We start from the raw sequence: 19,055 nt of genomic DNA on the forward strand, positions 1-19,055 counted from the left end.
CAGGTTTGTCCTTTCAGCTTTTTACACCAATCTTATTTCATTGTTTGCCATTCATTTATGCATGTATTTGTGCTAAAGTGAGCTCAATATGCTATCAGTTGACTTTTTGCTTAATTCGGGATGTAATGTAGCTTGGGGTAGGTGAATAAAATTATTTTCTAAGCTTTGATCCCATATAGTCAAATGTGACAAACCCTGGTTTATGTCAGCAGGACATGTCCAGTGTTCCGGTATTGCAATATTGGGTTACAGTACCACATGCAAGCCATGGACAAAATGGTGCTGTTTCTAGAAAAATAAATAGGACCCCCCTTCAAAAAGGGTTTGTTAGTCTCCAACTGATCTGCAAGTTAGGGGAGAGTAATAATCCTTATGTCTCTATTCTCTGGAAAAATCTAAAAGACCATACAGTCAACTGAGACAGCCTGCATTATAACTGTGTGGCAGGAGCCGTCTCATCATCTGCAGTAACTATAATAGGACTTTCTGTCTGGCCTGGTGGGATAGTCCGTGCGATATAATTAGACAAGGATCTTGGTTCCTCACATGGCGTCCCTACGAGAAAACAGAAAGACCTGTTATTCTCAGGGTGGTCACCATGATATTACATGATGCAACTGCAGAGTAAGATCCTATACATTTTTAGGTACAAAGAAATAGCTGTATAATATTAGCTAAAATATTTATCATGGGAATAGGTGCATTAAAGGGGCTCTAGCAGCAAAATCATGCTGCTAGAGCCCCACATATGCGTGAATAGCCTTTAAAAAGGCTATTCAGGCACTGTAAAAGTTATATTAAACTACCCCCCGCCCCCCTGTTGTAAAATAAAACCCTAAAAAAGAATGTGATCTACTTACGCATCGTGCACGCTGGGCGGGCATTCAGGGTGTGTCTTCTTCTTCATCCACGCCTCTTCTTCCTCCGATGTCCTCCGGTCCTGTCCTCCTCCGGCGCTCGCGAACGGACACTGATATAAAAAAATGGCCTGGGTGCATGCGCAGTAGCATGCGGCTTCTACTACGGCTACTGCGCAGGCGCCCAGGCCATTTTTTTTTTTATCAGTGTGAGTTCGCGAGCATCGGAGGAAGACGGGACCGGAGGACATCGGAGGAAGGAGGCGTGGATGAAGAAGAAGACACACCCTGAATGCCCGCCCAGCGTGCACGATGCGTAAGTAGATCACATTCTTTTTTAGGGTTTTATTTTACAACAGGGGGGTAGTTTAATATAACTTTTACGGTGCCTGAATAGCCTTTTTAAAGGCTATGCACGCATATGTAGGGCTCTAGCAGCATGATTTTGCTGATAGAGCCCCTTTAAAAAAATAAAATAAAAAAATAAAGTGTACCTCCACTTGAAGGAGCCCAGGAATTTGAAAACTCACAGAGGAGGCTGGAATGGTGAAACATAAAAAAAAAAAATTATACTCACCTGCCGCCATTGGTCTCAGTAGTCCCAAACAGTCCGCGACTTCCGGTAGCAACTTTTTTTTTTTTCTTATGTTTCATCTTCCCCGGCCTCCTCTGTGAGTTGTCAGATTCCTGGACAAGCTCTTGGGCAGTACTTTTGCAGAGGCAGGGGTACAACACTTGGAGAGTATTGTGCACTAATGATATTCCTGTTAACAAAATGGCTGTTTTTTGGCCCAAAACTGTTCCTCCTGACCCCTAGACATTAGTGTTTGGCATTCGTATGTTTACATATCCACACACCCTCCTGCACTCTATATACTCTGTGTACTTGGTCAGTCCCCACAAATTCGGAAGGTTCGGATAGCTGTTATGGTATGGGCCATGTAAGACATGTTTTGCAGTATTCTGTATTTTGCAGTGTTCTTTTCATGCCTTCACAGTCTTTGCATGTCCTGGTTTTCCTCCTGACTTTCCTTTTGATATTTTTTTATTCATTATCTTTTTTAAGCTGCGTTTGAGCTTTTATTATTTGATTTATGCTTTACCTCAGTTCCGTGTTGAATTTTAAAGGTATTCATGATTTTAATTTGGAAGATGCCTTGGATGACAGAAATGACCCAGATAAAAATAGAGGTAAGTTATGGGTTGATCTGTTTTTTTGTTTTTTTATACTATCCAATGGATACTAAGATATACTCAAGGTTGTAAATTCTAAGACGATTAAACAAAAAAAAAAAATTGCACTGAAAATTAAAAAATGACTATCATAATTTTCCATTTCACAGTTCATCAGTATATTGAGTGATACACGTTATCTGTATAAGCTTTACCCTCCATTTTTGTTGCAATCTGTAATGTTTCTAATCTGTGACAAGGGGGGGACATTCTAACCATATTAAGATGTGAACCAGGCTTGATCTGTCTCAGTACAATCTGCCATTAGTTGTAAGCAGCACCTGGAAGGTTTCATCCATTATCCTCTTTACTTTAAGGCATCTGTTAGATATTCTTCATAATGTACACATGTAGTAAAGTTCAACTTGACACTGATAATAGGCTGCAGCATGATACCGTATTACGGAACATGACAAAATCCATTGAACTGGTTGAGTTACCACTCAGTGTCATGGTGTAGGTGTACATAACGCATTGTGCAGGTAGGTGTCTGGATACAGATGCTGGTTGTGAGGTGCGTTTCCTAAAAGAGACTGTATTGGCAATTTATTCTACTATATACCTGTTCAGTTGGAAATATATGTTGGGACACCGTCATAGTATTATGGGAACAGAGCCCAATACAGACCTCTTAAGGAGTTGATAAATTATACTGCATCAAATGTCAATATTATTGGATTTATCTATGAATGTCAGGATTTTGGAAGTGATTCTTTGCGGCTGTTGGTCTTACTATGAAGCATATACAATTGACATCTCCATGACTGTAGGTTCCACGATTAGAGATAAAGATAAACCCAAGGGTGGTGGAAGCAAAGGTGAGACTTTCTTCATATGGCTCTGGCTACTCATATATCTTATTCTAAAATCTCTAAATTTTAACAAGTCACTTTCTTCTCTATACCAACTTACCACGCTTCCCTGCTTCACTAACTCTAAGCTTGGCTGGAACATACAGTATGGTGAACATAAGTTAAAGGGCGTATTCATAAACTATCCTTAAATGGGCCAACGTGTCAAGGTCTCTACCCCCATCGGACTGAGGGGGCGGCAGTACCCGGGAGGCAGACACCGCTCCATACATTGTCCATTAAAGTAATGGAGCTCTGAGTTAAGGGAGATAAAAATGAAGAGAATGTGCTCCAATAGAGAAGTAGGGTTAAAAAACGAAGACCTAGGTGAACACCTACCCCACCTTTGGCGGTTGTGCAATCCCAATAGGCAGAAAACTGCAAACCGCTTGTGAAAAAGCTGGAAAACTTTAGCCAGTGAGAATGCAGATTTAGTTCTAATTCAAGGGCCCGTGAGACAGGAATGAGGGGCCCAGTGCTGTGCCAGATGGTGGTGGAGATGATAAAGGCACTGAACGCCGATTACCAGATGTAGACACCAAGTATATGTACTAGGGTGACCAATGAGATCTTGAGCTGGACGAGTATATTGATGATTACATGTTTCGGAGATGTATCACCTCCTTCTTCAGATCAATGGAAAGATATAATCATTGTTAAATTAGTTCAGGTCAAGATCCCGTTGGTCATCCTCGTGTGTGTGTGTGTGTGTGTGTGTATATATACATCCTCATTCTTGTTTCATGGATCCTTGGACCAGAATGAAATCTTTACAGTACCCGGTCTGTCCTGTGCAGTAGGCTATTTCTATAAAGAGAGGGACATTAGTGAAAACTTTAGGATCACGCAGGTTCTGATTCTACCCATCTTATCTATGCCTCTCTATCATCGGTCAACACAATCTGATGTCTATGGCTAGCTTATTTGCTACTACTTATAACACATACATAGGACAGCAAGATGGCTCAGTACTTACCACAGTTGTCTCGTGGTACAGAGGTTCTAGTTTTGATTCTTGGCACTTTGCAAGGAGTTTCTACATTCTTTCTATAAAGTGCCTAGTTCAGGGCTAGACAACCTCCAGCTATTGCAAAACTACAACTCCCAGCATGTATACTTGCTTTGCTGTTCTTGAACTCCCATGGAAGTGAATGGACCATGTTGCGAGTTGTAGCTCCACAGCCGCTGGGGTGCTGAATGTTGCTGACCCCTGACCTAGTGTATGGGTAACTGAGATGATAAAGTTAGACCGAAAGCCCTGCAGCAGATAGAGCTATGCCCATTTACAATATACAAGAGAAGATGAACGTTGCCATATTCCAAGCCACTTCAGGGTCTTCTGCCTAAGAACTGGGTTACTGGTATTTCCTATTTTTCCACATAGATGACTGAGATTCTGGCATGTGGTTTTTCCTAATCTTGTTCTAAAAATTGTACCAGTTACATTCAGTGTCCAAACGCCTTGGTGGCTAGAATCAGTCTCACGCTTGATGCATTTCTGGCAAGCTTAACATTGATGGTGCTTTGGATCTTGAAGAATTATTCAGCCGCCTAAGAAGTCCAAGACCAGCGTTTCATGTATTCATTTTTGCATTTCAGACTTTGAAGATGATGATTTGGGAGGCGTATTTGACGATGGCTACAAGCCAGATAAAGGGAAAGGTATAGTCTACCCATCTGAGTTATCGGATTATATAAAAATATCATCTGTCTCTACAGACCGTGTCGTCATCAACTCTGCACCGACCATTATTAATGACTATTCACGTTTTTTGGTGCAATTTTTAAAGACAAATCAGGAATGTTTTTGGATTTTAAAAAAAGCTGCAAAGCTCCTCAGGCAGTGGTTTATCTAACATGGGAACATGGGAGTACCTGCCATGGTGAAAGCCAATATTCATGATCATGCCTTCACAGTATATAGTCATGGCTGGTTCAGGCAGCTTTCCTAGTAGGGACATTATTGACCAGGTAGCGCATGCATTTTCAGGAAGAACAACAAAGGAACTGCAAACCTCTAAAGAAAAGCTGCTCCAGTAGAGTTATATTAGAATATATGCAAGTACTTACAAAACTGACATGTCTGGTGAGGTGACGGATCCCATTTAGGCTAGGATCACATTGTGGATTATGCGACAGGATCTCCAGGAGGCAGAAAGATTTCCTAGTCCTATTCCCTTCAATAGGAGCTGTGGGCAGTTTCCGAGCAGAACGCTTATTTTCTCCGCTAGCTGATTTTTTTAAAAAAAATTTTTTTTCCAGCTAGATGAAAATAATGCACTTGCCGCTCATTGAAATGAAGGCGATGTGGAATTTTTGTGGTGGAAACTGCTTTGTGAACGGAGCCTTAAATACTTCTTCACAAACTAGTAAAACCTGCATGCGTATATTGTAACCCTCATTAGTTATTGCAGATATGAGCTGAATTATTCACTTAATGCATCTATTTAGGTGGGGGCTCTGGAGGACGAGGTGGAGCTGGAGGCAACGATAACTACGATGACTCAGGTATGTGCTGTAAAAAACCCCAAAAACCATAAAATAAAAAAATATATATATCTATACACACATTCATTTTAAATGATAAAACAGAAATTTCCGCACGTTGCGTTCTTTGTTTGTGTTTTTGCCACCATTAACACTTTTCAAAAAAAACAAAAAACAAACATCGAGCTCGCATGGATTTCAGGTGTAAATTATACCTAAAATCTACAACCGCTACAAACAGAAGCATCTGATTTATGACAAAGCCTTCTCATCATAAATGAGCCGGATCCTCTGCTGGCACAGGAGATCTGAGTCCTGCGTGTCTTTTGGCTAATGGGAGCAGATGAAAAATACACCGGATACAAAGTGACCGTTTCCTTAAGAGTCTACACTACATTTTAGTATCCAAACAGAAAGAAGAAAAAAAAAGTTACAACTTTATAATGCTGACTGTGACTTTGTTAGTTGCAGGTAGCATTTCTACGCCTGCTTGGGCAGGGCCATCTGCTGCCATTCGATCGACGTGCACTTCGTTTTTAATTTTTCACTACTCAGGGGACATCAAGACCAGCGTACAGTATGTCTGTCTTGATGAATCCACCTCCTATGTTTGGAGTCTGGTACATCCATGAGTAGAGTATCACCTAGAGATCACCTTATTGCCCGTGAGCTTGCCAATTCTTGACTACTCTTTGAGGGGAGAAAAAACGCTACTCAACACGGTATGGCAGACATGAAGTCTGTTAAATGACCTCATAGCAACCGGTTTATTTTATAGTAACAGATCTTACAATTTACAACTAGGTTCTGGCCAATGATAGCGATGCCTTTAGGGTATTGCTTCCAATCAAAACTGCCATACCATATGATACATGCATACATTAAATGTACGCTGGTGTGAACCCAGCCTTTACCAGAAATAAGAAATCGCTAAACACGCCAGAACACCTTATAGCCCTGTCCGCACCTATTACAGTAGGGGAAAGGCTGCTTAACATGAACCTTCCATTCTTACCTTTATTATCTTTGTCTCCTGACAGGGAACATGGCCGAAACAGGAACCATCGCAGGCATTGCAAGCACTCTGGTTCTAGCTTTATTTGGGGCTGTGTCCAGCTATATCTCCTACCAACAGAAGAAATTTTGCTTCAGTATTCAGCGTATGTTTTTTTTTTTATTGTGCTGGGGAGGGGATATAGAATATACACTATGTATCCCATCCCCTTTGCTTGCACCCGGCCTTACAAAGTTTTGATATAAGAAGTAGTAGGATTGGACATTGGAATCAATGAGGATATTCCACTCGTCTCCTGTATGTAAACCAGGGCTCTAATGTGACAGTAGATGCATAAGACGCAATGTGTGTAACCTATGGGAATGCTTGAGACGTTTTTTTTTTGTCTGATGCAATGATCAGGAAGGCAGGACAGATATAATCCATTCCTGCCTTTTCTCTGGGATGTCTGACTCCTTGAAGAGACCTTGCAGAGTTGATGTCACCCGTCCAGATACATATACATATTGCCAATGGGCAGTCGGTATCTGGTTAAAAAAGAAATCCTACAATTTTCACTTTGCCCACTGAGCCTCATATTGGGCCGATACAGCCTGTTCTGTAGAGATCACTTTTCACTAGCTACCCCATTACCAGCACAGGCGGCATTACAATGATGGGTATCCTATGGGATAATAACATGGGATCCACCTTTCCCAATATATGATGGTCACAGCTCACGTCCTCGTCCTCCCTGCACAATGACCTCTCACAGGTCACAGAGCATGTCTAGAATATGATTACAATGAATAGCTCATGGCTATAGGTTCCTGTGGTCCATATGACACATTTCTCTGACAGCAGGTCAGGCTATCCCATACTCTTCTATAATAGGGATATTTGTCCTTTATAAGTGATATACTCCCTTCCAAGTTGTTGAAATTCTGTTAGGGATCCTAGAGGAAGCGTGTGAGTCCTGTTTCTTTTCCGGTACACTCAGTGATTGAAGGCTTTCCCAGCATATAGACTCCTACAGTGATCTGTCAATCGTTCTGTGTCGGCGGGGGAAGCAGGACTCTTAGCGTTCCTGTATGAGTCCTGGAAGACGTAGAAAAGCTGAATCCCTACTGTATGTATTCCTGAACTCTGCGTCTCCACCTCTAGGATGCTGTGCTCATATAGGATAGATGTGACAGAGCAGCTTCATAGCTACCGTGTATACATGTATAAATTACAGTATATAGATGTACACATAGATCTATTACAGTATATAGATGTATCCATAGATCATATACAGTATATAGATGGACCCATAGATCATATACAGTATATAGATGTACCCATAGATCATACAGTATATAGATGTACCCATAGATCATATACAGTATATAGATGGACCCATAGATCATATACAGTATATAGATGTACCCATACATCAGATACAGTATATAGATGGACCCATAGATCATACAGTATATAGATGTACCCATACATCAGATACAGTATATAGATGGACCCATAGATCATTTACAGTATATAGATGTACCCATAGATCAGATACAGTATATAGATGTACGCATAGATCATATACAGTATATAGATGGACCCATAGATCATTTACAGTATATAGATGTACCCATAGATCATATACAGTATATAGATGTACCCATAGATCATATACAGTATATAGATGTACGCATAGATCATTTACAGTATATAGATGGACCCATAGATCATACAGTATATAGATGTACCCATACATCAGATACAGTATATAGATGTACCCATAGATCAGATACAGTATATAGATGGACCCATAGATCATACAGTATATAGATGTACCCATACATCAGATACAGTATATAGATGGACCCATAGATCATACAGTATATAGATGTACCCATACATCAGATACAGTATATAGATGGACCCATAGATCATTTACAGTATATAGATGTACCCATAGATCAGATACAGTATATAGATGTACGCATAGATCATTTACAGTATATAGATGTACCCATAGATCATATACAGTATATAGATGTACCCATACATCAGATACAGTATATAGATGTACCCATACATCAGATACAGTATATAGATGTACGCATAGATAAATGATTATTTTACATCTCTACAAGATATGATATCTGCATTAACAAGGAGCATTGGATGATATTTGTGCTGTGCGATGAGACTGGAAGGAGCTATATAGTAAATTGCGGCAGATCTATAAATGATATAAGAATTGGCCGGCTCGCTTTCAAGTCCTATTTTCTTCTTGTCGGATTTTTTCCAGCAATTAGATAAGGGGTACAAACAGAATGCTAATGATCAGGATGCCAGCGCCACACGATTGCCATCAGTGAATTGGCACATGTGATGTGAGTCATTTAGCCCATACGCTAGCTCACAGAACAGAAGCTGTTTATACAGTAACACTTCTCAGTACATGTGGCGTAGGCTTCCATTCACTGTGTAAATTATCATTTCTACACCGAACAGACGGACGAGGACCCGATGACACATCTGTCGTGGTATTTGCAGGGAGAAATGTTGTCTAGCATGGATGGGATCATAGTTATAACATGGAACAGGCCATTGCTCGGGGAATTATACCGCGGAGTCTTTGCCTTTTGTCGTGGCCTTGGTGTGGTCGCCCTAATGGGCCTCAATAGTGACGATATGGTGGGGAATTCATTAGCACATCTATCTCAGATTTCTGGCATAGAAGTTTGATGAGGTGCATCTTTTGAGCAAGGAGGTGCAGCACGTTCCCTATTCTGTGCCTCGTTCACCACTTTCTGTGAATGGGTGATGGGCTGGGGATCTCTCGGCCCAACATATTTATTATAACTCACGCCAGTTTTCTGCTGTGAGTCATCCAAGAAATCTATGCCAGTGACGGACCAGTGTAGATTCCTATTCTGACACATGGGCGTGCACCTGACTTGTTAAAAGGCCGGAGTCTCTTGGTAGCCTTTAGGCTAATCCGCCACATAGCAGGCGGAAGGGGGAGGGGGGGCAGCAAACAAAAAAAAAGAGCACTGCAGAAAAAACCACAGTGGCATCACTGCTTTTATTGCAACACTTTTCACAGTCCATAGAGGTTTCCTCTGCAGGCTTTCTGCTTCCATTATACAGGTAAACCGCTGGCGTTATGGTAGGTATCATTGACAAGCTTCAATTTCCAAAACCGTGCTGTTTTTTGGAAATTGCAGCATTTCCACTGCAGAATTTTCTTGGAATGCGTGCAAATCCCATCCACTTTACAGTGACTTTAAAACGCCACGGTGTGGCATTTGTGTCTTAAGAGGAATGTGTCACTCCAGCCCCACAGATTGATTCAGCTGCCCCTGACCTAACTGCCTCCATTGCCAATATATTTACATTTTTGTCAATATGCAGATGAACTCATTGGAGCAACAAGGGCGTTGCCATTGCTCCAGAGAGGTAAATGACCATGCTCTCCTTGCCCAAAGTGTTCATTTGCAAATGGATAAAAATGGCTGTATTTTGACAAAGAAAAGATCAATTCACAAGGGGAAAACTCTGTTTGATTCAGATGACTTTATTCCATCTATCTTCTGGGTTCAGGTGACAGACTCCCTCTAAGTCAATATGTTAGACTTATCTACTTGTTTACAACGATGGTGTTTTATTACCGGTACTTGTTGCTATTCAGACTATTCATATATTTCTCATGGTTGGTTCCTTGGCATTTATTAACTCTTTGGCTACTGTAGGAGATGAGAAATCTATGCATGCAAGCACAACACATAGGCTGGCACTGAATGTATTTAGAATTTAATGTCATAGATTGTACAAGTAATAAAGGATAAAAGTGAGATTAAGTATTGGTTAATCCTGTTCACGATATCTCCAGTGCAGACCGCTCAAGCTGTATCTGATCTGCGCTAAAGTTGCAGTCAGGAAAAACTGGCTGGGGGTGTTCACACATTGCAGAAGTCAACATGGTTTTTCTCAAAATTCACATCGCAGAATTTGGAATATGACCCTGTCCAATAAAGGCAAAATAAAGGGGTAACACGGTGGCTCAGTGGTTAGCACTGTAGCTTTGCAGCGCTGGAGTCCTGGGTTCGAATCCTGCCAGGAACAACATCTGCAAGGAGTTTGTATGTTCTCCCTGTGTTTGCGTGGATTTCCTCCCATTCTACAAAGACATACTGATAGGGGGAAAAAAAAGTACATTGTGATCCCTATATGGGGCTCACTATCTACAAAAAAAAATAAAATAGAATTTGAAGAGTGCCACTGTATTTTGTCTGCCTCAACTTCAGCGTCTGTTTTTTGTCAAGCAGAAGAAAAAAAATCTGCTTGGAATTCCAAAAGCTGAAATTTTCTGCTTGATAAATTCAGCGTCAAATTCCTACGTGTGAACACCCCCCTTACAGAATTCTAGCAATTTGCTTGCACTCACTAAGGTGTCTTCTCGTTTCCTGAAGATTTGGGTCATTTTTAACACTATCTCTCCCGCAGCAATAAAGCGGCCCTGTTATAGAGCGCCTGCTAATACACCGTCAATGAGCTGGAAAGTGAAAAAAGTCTTTCACCGATAAACATTAGTGAATCATCAGTGAATTCATTGCTCATCTGCCTATATCCTCTCATTTACTTCCCCCGCTAGAGAATTGGTTTCATCACGTTCTCTCGATTCAGTCATTTGCCGTAATCCTTTAAAGTGTGCTCGGCTCCGCACGGCCCTGTGTTGGCGAGGCCTTTCATAATGGTGTCTCCATACTGCTGCGCAGCATCATTGTATCCCTGCAACAGAAAACATCAAATGAGCCGTGCAGTAGGAAGAGTTTGCTTTATTTTTTTATTTTTTTTTTGCCTCCAGCACACAGAAAATGATATGTGAAGCCAGCAAGGACAGCTGTATTAATGCGGCTTAGAATAGGAGATAATGGCTCTCTGTAGATCACAGTATACGGTGGTATATGGCTACTGTAGACGTCTCCACCGTCCTGGTGCATCCCTGTACGGTATATGTGTCACCAACAAAATGTTCCGTCATGGCAATCGTGGTAACGGCTATTGAGGGTAGGACTGTGCCCATGTAGACCAGACCATGAATAATCGTACTCGTCTTGTTTTACAGAAGGACTTAATGCCGAGTATGTGAAGGGAGAGAACATGGAGGCTGTGATGGCAGAAGAACCTCAAGGTGAGACCTCAGTAATAACGCACATTGCCATTGTATGTGGAAGTGTTTCCAGTCTCTGCTCCGTCCACATCTCTGCATGGACTAGGACAATCGATGTCACGCACTTACCTGGTTGTACGGACATCAACATATACTTTACAGTATGATCGCTGTCATGTCGACATACTTTACGTAAATCGATAGTACAGACAAATAGAAGCTACTCTATAATGTATCTTATCAGAGGAGAATGGGGCATATTTATTGAGACTGGTGTATCGTATGCCAGTCTTAGTAAACGTTCCAAATGGGACAGGGACTGAGAAATTCCTGCACCACAATAGATTGTTTAGTGGCTGCGCTTTATTTGCATCTCACTCATTTGATTGGGACTGAGCTGCAGCCTGGTCATGTGACCAATGAAGGTGAAGTCGCCATCTGAGAAGACAATAAAGTACTTGCCCGAATGTCAAAGTGGCATCAAATGGCTGATTGTCAGGGATTGTTCCCCGACTAATCTTATACCAAGGGATAGGATACAACTGGCATAGCTTCCCATTATACTGTCGTGAGTGATAATAAATCTGTCAGACCAAGGCTCCGATACCTTGGCCATCAGGGTTTGACGGGCCTCGTGCTAAACATACGCCCCAATAGGGAATAATGAGTTTGCCACAAGGCTGTTTTCTTTTCCCCTTTCCTGCTAAGCTGACTTTCACTCTGAAATGTCTGCTATATAACCGGAGTGCAGGACACGTATCAAATTACACGTGTAAAGAAGTCTATGGAGAGGGGAGTTTATGCAAAAAAAAAAAAAAAAAAAGTGCTGGCTAAGGAGGTTTAAAGAAAATGGTGCAATTATTAAAGAGCTTTCCCGGGATTATAATATTGATGACCTATCTTTAGTTTAGGCCATCAGCATGAAAACATTGGTTCTGACTCCGGGCACCCCTGCCGATCAGCTGTTTGAAGAAGCGGCAGCTTTCAGATGAGCATTACGGGCTCTTCACTGCATAACAGGCAGGTGTCGATAGATTGTTTAGTGGCTGCGCTTTGTTTGCATCTCATTCATGTGATTGGGACTGAGCTGCAGCCTGGCCATGCGACCAATGAAGGTGAAGTCACCAGCTGAGAAGACAATAAAGTACTTGCCCGAATGCCAAAGTGTCGTGAAACAGCTGATTGTCAGGGATTGTTCCTGCTCTAATCTTATACCCAAGGATAGGTCGTCCATATCCTAGTCCTGGAGAAACCTTCACACCAATATGTTGTTGCAAATGAACCAAATTTATTTAGAGAGCGCCAGAGATAAGTTGGTTTAGACAGGGATATCTAATATCTCTAACCACTTGTATTAAATTGAAATTTTGGTAAATTTTAGAGTCTGATAACCTGACGTAGCTTACAGTAATATTAGTGAATCACTCCAGAGTGCTGACACTTCTCTAGTCCTCGCTTTCTACATTCTCCATGCTGCTATTCCTAGAAGCCGACTTCCTAGGAATCTGTAGGCCGTTGTGTAGCATCTGTGCATGTCAGGGTAATGAAGGTCCTTTGCTTTTATAATGGGGGTCCTTTGTGGTTTTCTATTGTCGTGATAACAAGTCCTTGACAGAACCGCCCACAGCAGGGCCTAATGTAGATGTAACCTAGTCTAAGACGTGGATGAAATGCACTTGACAAGATGTATGTGATCCTAACAGACTTACTGTTGCCTTTTTCAGTAAAATATTCCGCCTTGGAACCCCAGTCTGCGGCGCCACCCACAGGAGATCCATCCAAAGTGTGACGGTCGCAGCCTTAGTAGGATTCCCACACCACCGATCTTACCGGCTGCACCTATGGGGATCCTTTATGGGGGAAAACGAGTTACCCCTACCTGCCAATGACTATTCTCGTCACTAGGGGAATCCTGTAATCTGGGAACTATGGGAGATACTATTTGGTTTCCGTTCCCCCACCCTGTGTAAATTCTCCCCCCGATTTCTCTAGGGGACGCAACGTTTCTTATTTATTGGGCTCCATGGCTCACCTTAAGCTCCCGCGTTCCCTTTAATGCGTTCCAAGTTTACATTTTAGCTTTTAAGGTAATTTTTTTTTTAATTGATGCGATATGGCTTGCTAATTTACAGAACAAATGGTGATTAAAGTCTATGTACAGCTGCACAAAAAAATCATTAGCATTTCCTTCAATGCCTATTCTGTTTCTACATCGCCTATGGGTTTCATGGTAACAGACAACAAACGCGTGTAGTCTGATCCGGCAGTCACCCTGCCTGCTGACGGGTTCCAACTTTTTGTTAATATTCTTTACTTGCTTGGAGAATGTCAGAGCGACCATCATGGGCAATGGTATATTATTATATTATTATAGGATAACATCTCCGCCCTATGCAAAGAGCCCTGTAAATTTTAAGTTCTTGCTAAACTAACAAATTTAAGAAGTATGGGGTCAGATTAAAAAGAAAACGGCAATGGGATCTGAAGACACAGCTTGTAGTCTGTTACCACTCAATGAAAGTCAGAAACAAAAGAATACCAAAAATGTATTCGAACTATTTGCACCATTGGTTCATATTAGACGCATTGAAGCGGAATAAATGGCTGTTGAAGGTGGACATGACCTCTAAACCGAAGCTTCACCTTTGATTAATATTGGCTATGTTATAAGCAAATTGTATTCTAGCATTATCATCATGACGGTATAAACAAGGGCCGTATGATACTTTCTGATCCTTGGTGAGTTGTCACAATGGGCAGATTTTATTGATCCGCTTTCTTCAAGTAGATTCCCCCCAACCTTCCATTGAAGTGAATAGGACGATGACCACCGTGGATTGTCCGCAATTAGTGAAAGGATGACATTAAAGCAGAATTATTTTTATTCTACGTGTTATGGACAGTTGATACAATAACGTGACATTCTGAGAACAAGATCCATACACACCTCTCTCTATGGGCCGTCTGTTTCACGTAGCGTCTCGCTCGCTGACATAGATCCTTGCTGCATATCAGTAGTGATAATTGGAAACAGAGACTCACATGGCTAAAGAATTAGATCAATGTTAACGTCAGCTTGTTGACAGTTTCCAGGTAGTGACAAGAGGAAGTGTACAATATAGAATAGAGGCACGGTGTATTTACTGACTGTACAGGCAATGTTCATTAACGCGTCAGTTTCACCCCTCGTTCACATCTGCGTTTGTATTCCGTTCGGACCCCCACCCGGACAGAATACCAAACGCACTGGCATAGACTATAATGGGGTCCGTGTACTTGCCACGAGATCTCTGCAGGGAACATGCGGACAGGGAAGTACTTCACAATCTACTTTTCTTTCCACATGTTCCATGCAGAGAACCCGTGGCAAGCACACGGACCCCATTATAGTCTATGGGGTCCGTGTGCTTTCACTGCACACCGCTTGCAAATGCGTTCGTTAGTCTGTTCTGGGAGTCCACATGCAGACTCCCTGAACGGATTACCAAATGCAGATGTGAACGAAGGGTAAGAAGAACAAAACTGGAAACCCAAAAAGTATTTGCTCTGACAATGCCTTTGGAATGCACTTTTTGCATATTTATTGTGTCTGTCAATTAGCATATCTAACACCGTTACAGGTTCATTACTTCTAGAGTTTCTGCAAATTTTATTATGGCGTTAAGTATGTTCTACCAGAACCAAAATCTCATCTAAAACACTTTTACACTGTTGTTGAAGTTCAGTCTATAAAGAAAAACTGCGGCGGGATGCATCACTTTTCTTCCCACAGCGCTTTGAACAGAGAGTTCAGAGTTTTCCTCCGCTAACTTTCTGTTACCATTATATCTACGGGGAAGCCACCAGTGTTTCCATAGACGTAATTGACATGCTGTGATTTCCAAAACCGCGCCGGGTTTTGAATAATCGCATTGTGTCTGCGCTGTGCTGTTTAAAGCGAAGTGGCCATAGGATTCGCATAAATCCCATCCACTTTGCAATTATTGAAAAACGACGTGATTGTTTCCGCCGCTGACAAATCGCGGCTTTTCCAACGGGCTAAAAGGTGAATTTCTTGCAAGCATGTTTGCACTTTGACACAAAAAAGGTATGTTCACTATGCCACCAAGGACCACGCAAACAGAATAGAAGTGATTTAGAAGGGATTTAGGTCTTGATAGACTCCCTTTAACCACTTCCAGACGTCTCATAGAGTATATACGTGTGGATAGTGGCTTTCTTGTCTTGAAAGGACCTACCGGTGCATCCAGGTGGTTTTCAGTAGCTGCAGCTGTAACTTCAGCCGGAGCTCCCAGAGAGAAGGCAGGGTTGGATGCGACCGCCCACTGACCCGGTGGTCACATTTTTCTTCGGAGTCAGTGTCTGTAAGAGCTGCTGGGTCCTACAGGACCCCGATCAGCTCTATTAATCCTATAGTAATGCGCAAGAGGCTGTATTCCTCCTACAAGTGGGGCTATATATACTAGTTACAGGGACAATCCACCTCCATCCGCAGAAGAAAAAGTGATCAGATGTCCCCAAAGGTCTCTTATGACCTTATGGGGACATAATCTGAAAAAAAATAAATAAATAAATAAAAAAATACATGACCCCACTCCCAACGACGCCGGTGCCATTCCCGTAGATATAATGTTAAGAGAAAGTCCGCAGAGGAAAACTCTTTGAACTCTCTCTTAAAAGCGCTGCAGAAAGAACCGCAATGCGTTCACGCCGCGGTTCTTTCTGCGCTGTGATTACAGCTCATGGGGCCTTAGCCTTGAAGAAACTGCAAACAAAAAGCTTTTGCTTTCTGGTAATTCTGCACAACCCCATTAACAATAGATCTCCATGTCAAAGGATTTCAGCCCTGTCTTCAGTGATGGGTAATTATAAATTCGGTGCCTTGCTAATTGGATCATTTTGCTTTTCTTGAATCTGTCACATGTAAAACTTGTCACTAAATCTTATTTCGTGTCACTCTTACACTGAATGGATTTGTCTGCTCTTTTTGAACACATTTAAATAATAAATTAAAATAAAAATGAGAAATTCTGGTTCTGAAGGCGATGTTTGTTTTTGTTTGGGGGATCTACTCAATGGGGGGAACCATTTTATGAGGTCGGGTGATACGTATTTATTGTTTTATACCCTGCTTATAGTCCAACAATGAAAATTCACAAGAAATTGGGCCGTTCCTATTCCAGACTCTACAGCCTAATATACACAACAGACTGAGTCAATCCCGAGGGGGAATCAGACAATTATATACAGTATTTCTTATAGGGCCCCCTAGTGTTATTTGGATTCCTTCTCACAATGTCTACCTTTTGTGTTCGGTGTTGGTGGCCACATCTACCCAGTAGCTACATTCTGCTCCGGATCTGAAAAGTATGATGTGCAAAAGGGGATTAGGCAGGACTGTGACTTGTCCATTCTAACACACAAATATTCTTTGATCTAAACCATTCCACTGAAGCTCTGGCTGTATGATTAGGGTCATTGTCACAGTAAGTAAGCGGCCATTTTCTTATGGCCAGTGGGCATGCACAGACAGCTTAGAAGTTTGAACCCAGCCCCAGAAGACGCGTTGAGAGGCTGTTCCTGAAAAAGATGGAAGCAGCGCTGGCGATTTCTCTCACTGCATTGGGGACGCCCCCAGTGCTGTGAGAGAACTCATTTGCATACAGATGAAAACTGAGATTTCTACCGAACGGCGGCGCGGAGAAGACATCTAAAAGGTAGGAGAAGAATAGCCTTTCTTAAGGCTATTCCTACGTGTGATTGAGAAAAAAAAAAAAAGTAATTTTAATGATTTTAAAATCTCAAAATACATTTAAAGAGGACCTTTCATGAATTTGGACACATGCGGTGATATATACTGCTGGAAAGCCGACGGTGTGCTGAATTCAGTGCACTGTCTGCTTTCCCGATCTGTGCCCTGGGTGAAGAGCAGTCCCGGTACTGTAGCTCTTCATCATCAGAAGGGCGTTCCTGACACTGTCGGGAACATCCTTCTGCACAGCAGCACCTATAGCACTGTACTGTGTGAGCGGGGAGGAACGTCCTCTCCCTCTGCTCACAACGCTCATCCATAGACGAGTATTATCAGAAGGGGAGGGGGCGTTCCTCCCCGCTTACACGGTACAGCGTGATAGGCGCTGCTGTGCAGAAGGACGTTCCTGACTGACTTTCAGAAACGCCCTTCTGACTGTAAAGAGCTACGGTACCGGGACAGATAGCTCTTCACCCGGGGCACAATTCGGGAAAGCCAACAGTGCGCTGAATTCAGCGCACAGTCGGCTTTCCAGCGGTATATAACACTGCATGTGCCCAAATCCATGAAAGGTCCTCCTTTAAGTTTGTGGTTGTAAGGTGACAAAATGTGAAAACCTCAAGGGGGTGTGAATACTTTTGCAAGCCACTGTACCTTCCATCACCTCTATGGGGCTCTGCCACAGTACCCAGTCATCTTTACAGGTGTTTTCCACGCTCCTGTATGGTCGGTGGCCTGGGGGGGCCCTTGTTTGCATATATTTGGGAAGTTTTTTTCTAGGAAATGTTGCCTCCATTGGATTATCCTAAGGTACGACAGTGCTCAGCATAATGTCCCCTACAGTGCATTGTGGCTGCCTTACACTCCCTTTCTATCATTCAGGCCTCAGTGCCTTGCAGTAGTTTTCGGCATGTGCTATTACTCCCCACTGTGACTGATGGCTGCTGCAATATGCAACTAATTTTGTAGTCTGTATGTGCAAATCTGATCCTCTTAACAAGAACATTCTGACTGTTAAGGAAATTATATGGACGTGCAGCCAAGAATCAATATTCTGCTTCACTTACTGAGGAGCAAGGTCACCAAATACAATTAATGCGAGTTTGTAAAACAGCGTCTGTTCAGGGTGTTAAGCGCCTCTGCAGACATAGGAAATGAATTGTTGGGGAAAGTGATGATCACCAAATGAAACAGATCCAGATCCCGGCTGGACGGTTATTTGGAGTGTCTGGAATCAAAGGCTCAATTATTTTATAGTCTCTGATTAGATCAATAGCCAAACGGTACGTAAACCCCCATAGGTGTAACGAGTAACCACAGGGCCTTATAGCAGAACTGTAATGGCGCCCCAAGGCCACCAGAAGCAGCAAGTTCAGAACTTGTACTGTTATTTTGTTTTCTTTTTATAATCAGGGATACAAGACATGGTCGTATCCCAGCACAGGAATAACGTACGCGGCGACGGCACGGGACCGGGATAACGTACGCGGGGACGGGACAGGGATAACGTACACTGTGACGGCACGGGACAGGGATAACGTACACTGACGGCACGGGACCGGGATAACGTACGCGGGGACGGGACAGGGATAACGTACACTGTGACGGCACGGGACAGGGATAACGTACACTGTGACGGCACGGGACAGGGATAACGTATGCAGCGACGGCACGGGACCGGGATAACGTACACTGTGACGGCACGGGACAG

At 42.5% G+C, this 19,055-nt stretch overlaps 1 protein-coding gene across 2 annotated transcripts in view; it reads left to right on the top strand.

Annotated features, from left to right (window-relative positions):
• CD99L2 (CD99 molecule like 2) overlaps positions 1 to 16,633 on the top strand; it is a 54,517-nt gene extending 37,884 nt beyond the window's left edge. The window contains exons 6-12 of one of the 2 annotated variants that reach the window (XM_075260664.1): positions 1,986 to 2,048; positions 2,861 to 2,908; positions 4,541 to 4,603; positions 5,393 to 5,449; positions 6,469 to 6,588; positions 11,548 to 11,613; positions 13,317 to 16,633. In XM_075260664.1, coding sequence (XP_075116765.1) covers positions 1,986 to 2,048; positions 2,861 to 2,908; positions 4,541 to 4,603; positions 5,393 to 5,449; positions 6,469 to 6,588; positions 11,548 to 11,613; positions 13,317 to 13,381 — 482 coding nt within the window. In that variant the 3' untranslated portion in view covers positions 13,382 to 16,633. The remainder of the gene's footprint in view (positions 1 to 1,985; positions 2,049 to 2,860; positions 2,909 to 4,540; positions 4,604 to 5,392; positions 5,450 to 6,468; positions 6,589 to 11,547; positions 11,614 to 13,316) is intronic. The other variant, XM_075260665.1, reaches the window with a different exon arrangement.
• Positions 16,634 to 19,055: the final 2,422 nt, after the last annotated feature.

This window comes from Leptodactylus fuscus, chromosome 11 (assembly GCF_031893055.1).
Source record: "Leptodactylus fuscus isolate aLepFus1 chromosome 11, aLepFus1.hap2, whole genome shotgun sequence".
NCBI classification, from domain to species: domain Eukaryota; kingdom Metazoa; phylum Chordata; class Amphibia; order Anura; family Leptodactylidae; genus Leptodactylus; species Leptodactylus fuscus.